This window comes from Balaenoptera ricei, chromosome 10 (genome assembly GCF_028023285.1).
Source record: "Balaenoptera ricei isolate mBalRic1 chromosome 10, mBalRic1.hap2, whole genome shotgun sequence".
Lineage (NCBI taxonomy): Eukaryota > Metazoa > Chordata > Mammalia > Artiodactyla > Balaenopteridae > Balaenoptera > Balaenoptera ricei.
In genome coordinates this window covers 60454759-60468203 of record NC_082648.1, presented here as the reverse complement: position 1 = coordinate 60468203, position 13445 = coordinate 60454759, and the positions used below count along the sequence as shown (strand labels likewise).

General features: G+C 34.5%; 1 protein-coding gene across 1 annotated transcript in view; it reads right to left on the bottom strand.

Annotated features, from left to right (window-relative positions):
- Positions 1-649: 649 nt before the first annotated feature.
- RAB21 (RAB21, member RAS oncogene family) overlaps positions 650-13445 on the bottom strand; it is a 32107-nt gene continuing 19311 nt past the window's right edge. The window contains exons 5-7 of the mRNA XM_059936531.1: positions 9190-9244; positions 8595-8683; positions 650-5452 (exon numbers count right to left, since the gene is read on the bottom strand). Of these exons, the coding sequence (XP_059792514.1) occupies positions 5310-5452; positions 8595-8683; positions 9190-9244 (287 nt within the window). The 3' untranslated portion in view covers positions 650-5309. The remainder of the gene's footprint in view (positions 5453-8594; positions 8684-9189; positions 9245-13445) is intronic.

Genomic DNA, 13445 nt, shown 5'->3' with positions numbered 1-13445 from the left:
AGATCAAACAAGTCTTAATTTTTGGTAGCATGAAATCTTGTGTTATGTAACTGCTTGAAGTTGTATAAAGACTCGTTTTAGTTTGCCCTGTCCTCTTTTCCTATCAACTATACCTTCCCTCTTTTTCCTTCTTCCCTCAAGTAAAAACCTATTCTGAATAAAGAAAAATATGCTAAATTCCTGAATTTTATATATTAATCAGTCAACAGGGGGCCAAAAGTAAAATACTTCAAATGAATTGTAGGCAGATGCCTTTCTTATTTCCTGATTCACATGCTTAAAAGAGACCCTGGCTCTGTCTAAGGTAAGCACCGGCTGGCATTTAAATTCTATGATTCCAGTGAACTCCACCTAATTGACCAGATTCCTTTGGGGAAGCTTTTTTTTTTTTTTTTTTCCTTTTAGGCCATGTGGCATGTGGGACCCCAGTTCCCCCACCAAGGATCGAACCCATGCCCCCTGCCTTGGGAGCATGGAGTCCTAACCACTGGACAGCCAGGGAAGTCCCTGGGGAAGGTTTTATGGAGAATCAGAAGTTATATAAAAAGGCAAAATACACCCAAAGAGATTTGGGAGAAATGAAAGTGTATATATTCACATAAGAGCTCCTAGACATATTGGTAAGAAAAAAAGCAAGTTGCAAAACATATGCATAATAAGACACAATTTATGTAAAAATTTTAAATGCACAAAATTATGTATTTCTATAGGTAAATATATATGTATATAAGTGCATAAAGAAAAGGTGATTGAAGAGTATACACTATAGAGCAATAGTTACCATTTGGGAGGGTGTACACCAGGGGCACCTCTATAATAATCTGTATTTTTAATTTTTTCCTAGAATATAGTCTTACTTAGGTAATTAAACACAAACTGAGGAAATTTATACTTCTAGGAAGTACTACATATGATGGTTTCCTTAAAAGAGCTTGCTACCACTGAAGATACAGTTTAGCAAATACCACTGTTCTGCTTTTCAACATCATCATACTTTATCCCTGCTGTCCCTCACCTTTGTCTCATTGCTCTACATAAGTTCAAGTTTAAGGAAATCATATTAGCTTTTTCTTGAGTATTTGATAATAAAGAAATGATTCAGTTGCCAGGAAGTATCAAAATCAAAGTGAGAACTAATACAGTGGGAATAAAGTTCATTTAAGTAGGCAGGCTCATCCTCTGGCTTTAATGCAATGTACTTGGAAATATGTGCAGTATTCTGGAGAAGACAAGATGCTTTAAGATAAGATTCTTTCTGGGTGGGCCATGTAACATGCCATGTTCATTATCTTCTGCAGAAAGGTTAACACTCAAAAGCACACTCAGCTTCCTTAGAAAAGAGATGATATATAAATCCCAGATAGCCCAAGCAGTGCTAAAGATCTATCAAAGTGATATTTGTTTAGAAGCAAAGTATTTTTGCTTAAAATTGGAAACTCTTAAGAGTATTTCTAAATTTTTTTCATTACATATGATTAATACTAAAATATTTACATTTAGGAAAGTTTGCTCAGAATTGTAATTAATTTGTTTTCTTGAAAAGGGAAAAGCCATCAAAGTCAGACGTATGTGTAGCATGAATTTTAGTCCACAACACCAAATATATTACTGTTTGGTTGATAAAAAACTACAGAACAGCAATTTACTAGAATCAATGCCTATTATGAAATCAAATAAATGTGTTATGTTCAATGAATCCCAGTTTTTAATTATTAAAGTCTAGGTAATGCATTTTATAATTTAGAAAAGAATACTTAAGGATCTACTTAGTCTCTATATCTTTAGAAATTACTGTAAGGCTCTTGCTGGTCATTACTATCTACACCCTTTTCTAGAAGATCTCAACATTTTAAATGGTCACAAATTATGTATTCCCTCTTTGTCACACTGTATCTATATAAAAAAAAAGACTGTGAAAACTATAATGGCAAACAGAAGTCAAAAGATAAATTTCCAAAGTCAAAGGCACAAGTCAAACCCTTCTAGACATAAGTGGTAATTATAAATGCAAGTTACATTATCTGAAAATAATATAAGATCAATTATCTAGACCCCTGGTAGCATTTATAATATAGAAAATTGCAAATTATGTATTAAAAGAAACAGTATAACAATTCATTTTTTTAATGTTCTAAATATTTGGCACAATGCATAACTTGCCTTATTTAGAAACCATCTGATAAAAGTAATGTAGTTTTTAAAATGATTTTAAAAATTGTCAGGTTGTAGAATTTCCTATCTACCTTTCATTCTACTTCTTACTACCCTCCTTCTCTATTTCTCAAATTTTACTTTTGCTTACTGAAAATCTAAAAATGAAATATCATTCTTCTGTTATTTTAATGCCAAATAAAAAGTAATCACTAATAATATATGGCTAATATTTTTTAAAAGATTTCAATTTAGCTGTAACAGCCATAGCTTTAGACTATTTTCAGGAGATAACCCCAGAACAAAAGAAATTCAAACACTCATATTTCATATGATAACGTGATGCTTGTTTCTTTTCAGATTACTGTTTACCCCCAAATTGTTGCAATATACATTTTTAAAAACAATAATCTTCCTCTATAGTCACAATGCAAAACAAGAAGCAGAATACCCATCATCATTACAGAAACAGTGACTGTATACTTTAAATATTCAGATACCTTTTTAATGACTATCTTAAACCAATTTTTAATTATATATACGAAGAGTATACACTTACTAGTTGAAAAATATATTGGTTCTACCTACCTACTACTTTTAATACACAACACGATAACTTGTGTCTTCTTCCTAATAGCACAATTATAAGGACAGGAACACAAAAGATAGGTATTAGAAAGGTGAAGAAAGTATCAGAAAAACTTCCTCAGCCTTGGTTTATCATTTTTTTATCTTTCCTTTGTATACATGCTGCAACTGATTGGTCCTCTTTCATTACCCTTTCACCCTATTCCTATCTAAAGACCTTCTAGGCCTCAGAGCAAGGTCAGGTATACCATATTATCTATTGTTGCTACTGAATTAGTTTAAATTACAGGTTAAAAAAAGAAGAATGAAATGCTTGAGGTTAAGAAAGGTACATAGAAACCAAAGAAGAGTAAAGAAAAAAACAAACAAAAAAACATCGAGAGTGGTTGTACCATACCAATAATTATCTGGCAACTCTGGAGCAGAGGTTTCTATCTGGACTTTATATCATTAATATAGGGTCAAAAATCGAGAGTACAACTCTCCAATTATCAGGCTTTATGATTTTATTTTTTGGAATAAAGCTCAATTTCATGTCTAATTAGTTTTAAAAAAAATACTTCACTCCAGTGGAGAAGAGCTTCTTTCCCATCTACATCTATAACAGTAGAAATGGCAAGGCTTTCTTTACTACCACTGAAAGAACCAGGAAGCCAAAAACAATTTTTTCTTTTATCTGTACTCATGATTTCCCCTGCCTCCCTCCACCTCCTGCATAAACAGTAACTTCACAGGAAACCAAGAGACTACACAGACAATTTTAGCTTATCTTCCTGAAGACTCTTTCCACCCCGCCCTCCCTAAACACACAGAGTGGAGAAGCAGTGTGTTGAGTCTGACAAGGACAATAATTAAGGAAGGTAAAATGAGGCCTTATAGAATACTTAATACTAAGTTAAAATTCTAATATCATAACATCAAGGTGTCAATTTATTCAACTTTAACCCATCTGGGAAAGTTACTTCTTTAGTAACTATAACCTCATTATATTCTTTTAATTGCTCATGCTAACAACTTTATTGTATACTATTGCATCTTATAAGAAGTAAATCCAGGGACCATTCCATTTTATCTTAGACATAACATTTACTAGTCTTCCAAGCATGACAGAAATGGAAAAATATATATATTAGAACAAGAACAATTTGTTAATTTCCACAATTTGTGTTCCTCCTATGAGCAGTGCCTGATTCTATTCTATCAGCCCTATGCTTAAAGAAAAAAAAAAAAAAAAAACTTAGTGAGAGACTAATTTACAAAGTATACAAGAATATAATTTTATAATAAATCTTTCCAGTGTTCGCTATAACTTCATTACATGAAATGTTTCCCTTCAAAGAAACTCAGAAGGATAGCTCTTATAAAATGAAACAAAGCTTTCTGTGTTCATCTCCGGCAAGCAGTGACCAGAAACAGCTTGCTCACAATGGATCTAAAAGTGCTGCCTGTGGAGGAGAAACTACCACTAACATGCTGTATGAATGAGTCTTGGTGAGTGGCTACTATCTGGGACTTCTTCCTCTCTTCTCATACCAACGAGTCCATCTCACATAAAGCCTAAGAGAAAACTAAAGCCTTGCAGCAGTGAAACTCAGCATGCTCCACTCAAATACTTCTAAGGTAACCATTCTAAAGCAAAATCAGCAGAAGTCATCTCTTTTATCCAAACAAAAAAACCAGAAAACAAAAAATAAACAAAAAAAAAAACCGCACAAAAGAACAACAAAAAAAAAAACCCCCCAAACCAAAAGGCAAATGCTGTTGCTCAATTATTAGATGGATTTAGAGGCAAAAAATGTGACAACAGCAATAATTCAAGTAAAGTATATGAGAAAATTTAAACACGCCACTTTTCAAGTTAAGACAAAAGTGAAGGGGAGCTATGATCAGAGTCAAAAAGCTTAGACATTATCACCAAATGTTAATTCACTTTACAGTCATCAATGAGACTACTGTATATATTTTTGCACCTTGCGCTTGTAAAAGCAGATAAAATATTTAATATGTAATTTACAATGTATTTTATCAGCTCAGCATACAGGATGAATATAGATTATATCAAAGTGTAGTAAACAGTTAGGGGCCTGTGCAAACCCTGCAAAAATAGTACTTCAGGTATCTGCTAATTTAAAAAAAAAAGAAAACAAAAACAGTTTGCTCTTTAGAAGTGATACAATTCAAACTACCACAAAATACAAAGGACTGCAAAAATGTATACCATTCCAACAACATATATAAGTTATTAAATAAAGATCTGATTTAAAAGAATATAAATGAAGCCTTTAAGTAGGTCTTTTCTACATGCATATTACTCCTTGTTAAAGAAAAAAAATATGTAAAAAGGCCATTGGTAATTGCTTTGTTAACATGTGTAGAAAATGCCAATTCTCTGGTCACGAACCCCACTAAGTTTAGCACTTAAGGTCTCTGCAGTGTTATAAACGTAATTTAAAATACTGTTAACTCTCTAATTCCATTGGTAAAATAATGTGACTTGGAATATGGCAGTCTTCGTGTTGAGAGCAAGGATCCACAGTTTATTTGTTGTTTTATTCCTTAGGGGTGAACAGTTATCCAGAAGAACAGCACCCTCCGCCACCGCTCTGGGCTTGAGGTTCATCATCAATAATTTGTACACCTCGCCTTGCAGCTCCTGGTTGACTGGAGCCATTGCCTTTTGCCCTTTCATCCACTTGTGCCGTTTCTATCATCCCTAAGAGAGGGAGAAAGCAGAAATTATTTAGGACCACAATCAGCGTTTTCTGTTTCTATAATTTCAGTTTACCACCATGATAGCTATTTCTGACTTTCAACCAACAAGGAAACTAGATAAAATTAATAGCAAGTGTACTTGTCCAGTTGTATAACAGCCACAGTGACATCACCAGAGAAAAAAAGTTTTTGATTTAAACAAATGACTGTATACAAGTGTCATCCTTAAGATTTTCCAAGTATACTTAGAAATACATCAAAGAAGGTCAAATTGTTCCAAGTACAAGCAATATTTAGGGTACAAGATTTATTCTTCAATAAGTCATGTAAACTTTTAACCAAATAACATTTGAAAGAACAAAAGAGTTTAAGATGAAAGAGGAAGAACAAAGCTGGAGGACTCACACTATCTGATTTAAAGATACAGTAGAAGCTGCTCGAATGATGACAGTGAGATACTGGTGAAAGGAGAAATCAATGGAACAGAGTCCAGAAATAGACCCTCATACATATGGTCACTTGATTTTTAATATATGTGCCAAGTTCATTCAATGAAAACAGCATAATCTTTTCAAGAGACACTACTGGAACTGGACATTTACATGTAAAAAATAAAAGTTCAATCTATACCGCCCACCATATGTGAAAATTAACAAAAAATTAATTACAGACTTCAGTGTAAAACAAAATTTCTAGAAGAAAACAAAGGAGGAAATCTCTGTAGAAGAAAATCTTTATGACTTTGAGTTAGCAAAGGTGTCTCATGTAAGACAAAAAAACATGACTCATACAGATAACCTGATAAATCAGACCTCGTTAAAATTTAGAACTTCAGCTCTTTGAGAGACAGTTAAGAAAAATGAGAATATAAGACACAGACTAGGAGTAAATAGTTGCAAAATACATATCTGAAAAGATGAGGAAAGAAAAGAGAGTCCTTAAAACAGAATAAGGTTTCTTAAACTTGGGTCCAGAGATTGCTCTTGAACAATGGTTTACAAATTGAGGTATACGGGATAATCCATTGAGGTAAAATTAGAAAACGTTCAATTTATTTTTCCTTAACCTTTCAAAATTTCTATTTTTTTAATGTATATTTTACAATATGGAAAATCATAAGTACTTGTACATGTTCTATAATTTTTAAAATAAACGTATAGAGAATATTCAATTCTTTTATATAAAGATATGATATATAACATTTATAAGCCACTGATCTAGAACCTCAGTACTCAAAGTATGGTCTGAGGACTAGTGTCATTACCGCTTGGGTGTCTGTTAGTAAAGAGAAGCTCAGGGCTTCCCTGGTGGCGCAGTGGTTGAGAATCTGCCTGCCAATGCAGGGGACACGGGTTCAAGCCCTGGTCTGGGAAGATCCCACATGCCGCGGAGCGACTAGGCCCGTGAGCCACAATTGCTGAGCCTGCGCGTCTGGAGCCTGTGCCCCGCAAGGGGAGAGGCCACGATAGTGAGAGGCCCACGCGCCGTGATGAAGAGTGGCCCCCACTTGCCGCAACTAGAGAAAGCCCTCACACAGAAACGAAGACCCAACACAGCCATAAATAAATAAATAAATGAATAAATTAAAAAAAAAAAAAAAAAAGAGAGAAGCTCAGGCCCACATCAGACCCACATTATCAAATTATGCATTTTAACAAGATCCCCTAGTGACTGATATGTACAGCAGTGGTTCTCAAATTTTAGTATGCATCAGAATTATAACGAGGGATTAAAACACAGATTCTGGGCACCACCTCCAGAGATTCTGATTCAGTAGGTTTGGGGTAAGGCCCAAGAATTTGCACTTCTAACATACTCTCAAGTGATGTTAATGCTGCTGATTACGGGACCACATTTAGAGAATTAACGCTCTAGAAGAATTATGAATGATTTTCAGGCTTACATAAAACTGAAATTTACTTCAAAGTTTGTGTATATGTACATTTTTTTAGAGCAAAAAACCATCATTCTGAGGTCTATAACTACAAGGAATATAATTTGACAAAATCATTTCAATCCATTATTCTACAGACTAGGGTTTTCCTAAGTATAGTGTGTTCTATTGGTGATATGAGAAATGACTTTCAGATTGTATATAATAAACATTTTCCTTTCTCTTTTTTTAATATGGAAAAGCTCAAACATATATAAAAGTAGAAAGAAGAGCATAATGAAAATCTGTATGTCCATCACACAATTTCATCCATTCTTGGCGATCATCCCTACCATTATTTTAAATCAAATTCCAGATACGTAATTTTATTCATAAATTATTTTAATATGATTTCTAAAAGATAAAAACATTTTTAAAAATAAGAATTCTTTTTTTAAGCATAACCACTACACAATAACCACGCCTAAAAAAATTTACAATAATTTCTTAATATCATCAATATCCAGTGAGTGTTCGTATAGTCCCAATTGTTTCACAAATGTTCTTTTTCACTAGTTTGTCAAATTAGGATCCAAATAAGGTCCATCCACTGCAACAGGTTGTTACAACTCTTAAATCTGTTTTATTCTGTCCATTCCTCTTCCATTTTTATTTTTAATAGTAATGCATATTTTTTAATATGTATTTAGCAAATACTACACATAAGATTTCATAGCCATTGATTACTACTTGAAATAGGGCTAAAGAAGGTATTTAAGCTTCAAAAAATGAGTTAAAGATATTAAGTAAATAATAATACTGGTCGATGTGACAAATCATCAATGGTCAAAATGGAAACTGTAAAACATCACCCCAGGGGCTTCCCTGGTGGCGCAGTGGTTAAGACTCCACCTGCCAATGCAGCGGATACGGGTTTGAGCCCTGGTCCCAGAAGATCCCACATGCCGCGGAGCAACTAAGCCTGTGTGCCACAACTACTGAGCCTGTGCTCTAGAGCCCGCGAGCCACAACTACTGAAGCCTGCGGGCCTAGGGCCCGTGCTCCACAACAAGAGAAGCCACCGCAATGAGAAGCCCGTGCACTGCAATGAAGAGTAGCCCCCACTCGACGCAACTAGAGACAGCCCACGCGCAGCAACGAAGACCCAACGCAGCCAAAAATAAATAAATTAAATAAATTAAAAACAAAAAACAAACAAAAAATCACTCCAGAGATATTACCAATATTTTTTAAAAAGCCATATACCTACTTTTACAAAGGTCAAGAAAGAGTTCCTCAATTCCTTTGTTCTGTTTGGCTGAAGTATGATAATGTTTTGCTCCCACAGATTCTGCATACCTTAAAAAAAAAAGTAACATCAGTAATTGACGTAAAAAAATGTTTTATGTTTTTGTCATGACTGCTATGTGAACTTTTTTTACAATAACAATTTTAGTGACTTATTACTAATTAACCCAGGTTTAGTGAAATTAAGATTATATACCATTTGATGTCTCTATATATTGAATCAACTTTTAAATAAGAATAAAACAAGACTTTTATTCTAAGTTAATTTGCAACCCAAATACTTTAGTTTTTGTGACTCACTATTGGGCCATGACAGTTTTCTTTTGCATCATTCTTATACTTTTTACTGAAACCAGAAAGAGAAGTGAAAGTGGAATAACTTTAAATGTCACTAAAAGCCAGAAATTGCCAGTATAAACACGCTTCATTGAATCCACTAGCTCAATCTATATTAAGAGGTTTGAGTAATAACTAAATGGTAAAGTACATTGTGCAAAGAGGAAGACTTCTTACAGAGAGTGACTGAAGGAAGGAAGAGGAGAAGGGATAACACTTACGATTCTGCTTCTTGAATGGAAACATGTCTGTCCTTCTCCAAGTCTATTTTATTACCTAATTTGAAAATGTAAATGCCAGTCTTTAATATTGATTCATTTTTATAATGAAATTAAGCCACTTCTAAATATACAATTGCCATTTTAATCATCTGGAAAAATAATACAAATCCCCACCAGACTTCTAAATGTCCTGAAACTGTAAGGTTTCAGGACATTTGGATATGAGGGTTGATCATCACTGTCAAGGTGAATGCCTCAACCTCCCTCAAATGGCTCAATGCACATCCCTCCTGAAGCTGCAGCCTCTGTCAGAGAAAATAACTTTTCCAAAGAGATAAGCACTATTTATGATTTAGGGTATAAATGGGACTAAGATTCACTAGGGAATTCTAAGGATAAACCTACGAGTCTTAGCCAAGTGTAAATGGTCCCCAATCAATAATTATGGTTCATGAAAATATATTAGGCTAGCCTCTTGGATCCTAAGAATATTTTGGTTTTCTGGATGATATGAACTGGTTAAAGAAAGCATTAAAATATATGGCTTTTGAAGTACTTCACCACTGCAGGGGAAGAAGCTACTGTTTGTTTTAAAAATATGAGACAACTTAGTATATGAACATCATGCAGATTTTAAATTACTGAAAATAAGTTTAGCTCTCCTTAAACAATGGAACCAAACTGAGATTATGCCATAAAGCCACCAGAACAAAAGTGCAGAAACTGCAAAATGCAGATTCCTTATTATATACAGGGTAGAGATTACGGTAAGTAGGCTGGACAGAGTGCTAAAGGCAATGGAAATAACATACAGGAAAGGGGGAAAATACCCTACGAAAGGACACGTCAAACAAATATTTTCATTTCTTCTATTATGACCTATAGGGGTAAAAAAGGAAACCTTGTAAATAAGGTCATGTTTTCTCAGGACCTTAGAGAGTCTAGAAGACAATTTCAGATAAAGCATTGAAGTAAGCACCCAATGAAAGACGCGATGCTTAGAACTGAGAGGTACAAGCCCAGAGGTTCTGTATATGAAGACCTCAAATAATCTGAGCACCTAATTATGCGCAGCTTTAAGCAATGATCTGACACCATAGCCTAAGGTTGAGGGAGGGAAGCAGACATACTAAAGCTCAGCAGGTACTAACAAATTCAGTAATAAACTCTTCCTTCTTTGAACAGTTATCAGCCTACCTCAGCAAGAAGACACATATCAGTTCTGATTTCCCGCATTATATTTTATCAATAAAATTCTTAATTTGCTAAATATTACAACCAATATATCCAACAGTCACGAGTGGAATAAATTGTTTTATGCTATGAAGAATGCAAAAAGCACCACCTAGTGGCAGGCAGCTCCAACAAACAGAGGCACAAGATTCTGCCACTGTAAAAAGGTAAAACAGCCTCCTATAGATCAAAGGAGACTTTTGTTGCAATTAACTAAAACCCTATGAGTTGGTTTGTTAGAGCTTAAGGTATCTTTTTTCAAAATCCACCATAATTACCAACATCTATTTTTAAAAACTGAGGATAGGGAAAGTAGACAATCACCTTGTTGCCTCAAATGAATATTTGGGGAAAATTATTCAGATACTGCTTTATTATTTAACAGCATTTTGAACTTAACTAAACTTTAATAAAGCCAGTATTTTTTTTTTTTTTTTAATCTTCTGGCCACGCCACACGGCTTGTGGGATCTTAGTTCCCCAGCCAGGGATTGAACCCGGGCCACGGCAATGAAAGCGCCAAGTCCTAAACAATGGACTGCCAGGGCGTTCCCTAAAACGAGTTATTATTAAAATAGCTAACTATTTTAATAACATAATTAATATTTTAAACAAAAAAAATCCCTCTACTAAATAACTACTATTTCTTTGAACAATAAGTGCTCATAATGGATTAACAGCGCAGACCAAGTCACAAAACTGCCTGTCAGTGACTGACACCTTTCCAAAGTTCAAGACCTTTTTAGCTATGTTCTTTTAAAAGCAAGAGAGCTAAAGCTTGCGGTTGAGGCTCATATCTGTTTCAATACTACTGTGCAGCCACACTGGGAACTTTCTAATAGGCTTACAACACCTGAAAATAAGAATAACCACCAAAGTAAGCACTTACTTGAAAGTATAGTACAATAAAGGCTAGGGGGGAAAACTGACTGAAGCTATTGGAGAGGAAAAGGCTATCCTGCTAAGAATACTAAAAATTTTATCTTCTTTAAAAATACCTATTTGAATTAAGAACAAGGAAGGGATACACCCATTGCTAAGGTCAGACGGCCTAATAGCAATAAAGAGCTAGAACTTTATTTTGCTTAGACTGGATGGTGTGTGGCCTAGTGGAAAGAAATTTTTAAATCTGATAAAACTTGTTTTTAAGTCCTGGCTCATTTCAAAACTATAAGATTTGGGGCAAATTACTTAACCCCTTAGTCTCACTTTGTACAAATGTAGCTAATAAACTTTGCAAGGTTGATGTGAAAATAAGATATATGTAAAAAGCCTAGCACACAGGACGTGTTCAATAGAGTATTTTTCAGCCATCACAGTGAATGATCGCAGTGAGTGATCAAATGGAAAATGATCACAGTGAATGGTCAAATGGAAAATCAATACCGTTATGAGAGAATTAAACCCATGATAATTAACACACTTCCTACCACAACCCTGGTTGGCTTCGGAAATCCCTTAACCACCCCTCCCCCAATTTAGTTCGGTTTGCTTCTGTGCTATCACAGCACCCCCCCCAACCCCTTGATACCATGTATCATAATGTACAATAAAAGCCTGTTTTTCTCTCTCACCCTACATGATAAGCTCTGGGGAGACAAGGACCATATCTGTTTTTTAACTTATTCACTACATTATTCTCAAAGCCTGGTACATAGCCAGCAATATATACTATTGGTTAAGTATACGGGCTTGAAGTAGCAGACAGACCTGAATTAAAATCCCAGGTCTATCTCTATATACTATGTAGTTTGGGAAGTATCAAGCTCTCTAAGTCCATTTTCTCATGTGTAAAATGGAAATGGCAACAATGCTTTCTTGCTGTGTTGTCAGGAGGCTTAAATGAAATAAGTGTGTATTCTTAGAATAGTACCTGGCACTCAATAAATGGTAACTATTATTAATAATAAATATTTGTTTAACAAACATACAAATGTTAAGGACAGACTAGAAACAAAATACTCTATTAAACAGAGCAACCACAGCCAAGAGTGCTGATCAATGGATTAACTAAAACTAGAGGGAAAAGTCTCTGCTAGCGAAGTATGGAGTTCTCTCTTCCTGCTTTACACATTATCAGTGATTTAGATAAGGACCTAGAAGGTTCGGCATCTAATTTACACATGAAAAAGCTAGTAGATTATATATCAAACATAAACATTCAGAAACATATGACAAGTTGAAATTCCTACACTTAGGTTTAAATAATTTAGTTATGTAGGAAGATGGGGAAAGCCTGACAGAAGAGCAATACTTATAAAAAAGGAATTCTGATTTTTGTTAACCATAATCTATGTAAAAGAGAAACTGAGTTGACATGACTGCTAAAAAGTATATGCAATCTTGGGCAATGCTGGTAGAAGGACAGTAAGAAGATTTTAAAAAAGAGAGAGCTATGGTATACATTGACTCGACAATGTTTGGATTCTAGTATTCATTTCAAGTGTAGGAGACACACTGATACACTGAAATAAACCTAGGAAAAAATAATCAGGATGATGAGGATGTCTGAAAGTTAGCCCAAACAGCTGAAAACCTAGGGAAGATTTTAGGTGAACCAACCAAGTAGGCTTCAAATGTTTGAAGGACTGTCTTGGGTAAAGGGAAAGGAACAAATATTTGTCATATGCCTACTCTATGCCAAGTGTTTTCCAAATCATTATTTAGTCTTCATCACAATCCTACGAGGTAGTATTATTTTGAAGTTAGTTTTAAAACAGGAGAGAAAATAAACACTGAACGTATACAGAATGAAATGAAAATCAAGACATGGAAAAAATAATGCAGATGTCCATCAACAGCAAAAGGAGAAACTGTGTAATATGCATAGAATTAAGTATTAGATAGCAAAGAGAGTAAACTGAACTACAACTATATACAAGAACATAGAGGAATCTTGTAAACATAATGTAAAGCCAAAAAAACAGACAGAAAAGCTCCCATACTATATGATCCTATTTATTTGAAATTCAGAACAAAACCAATCCATGCAGTAAAAAGTCAGGATTATGTCTGGGGGTAGGG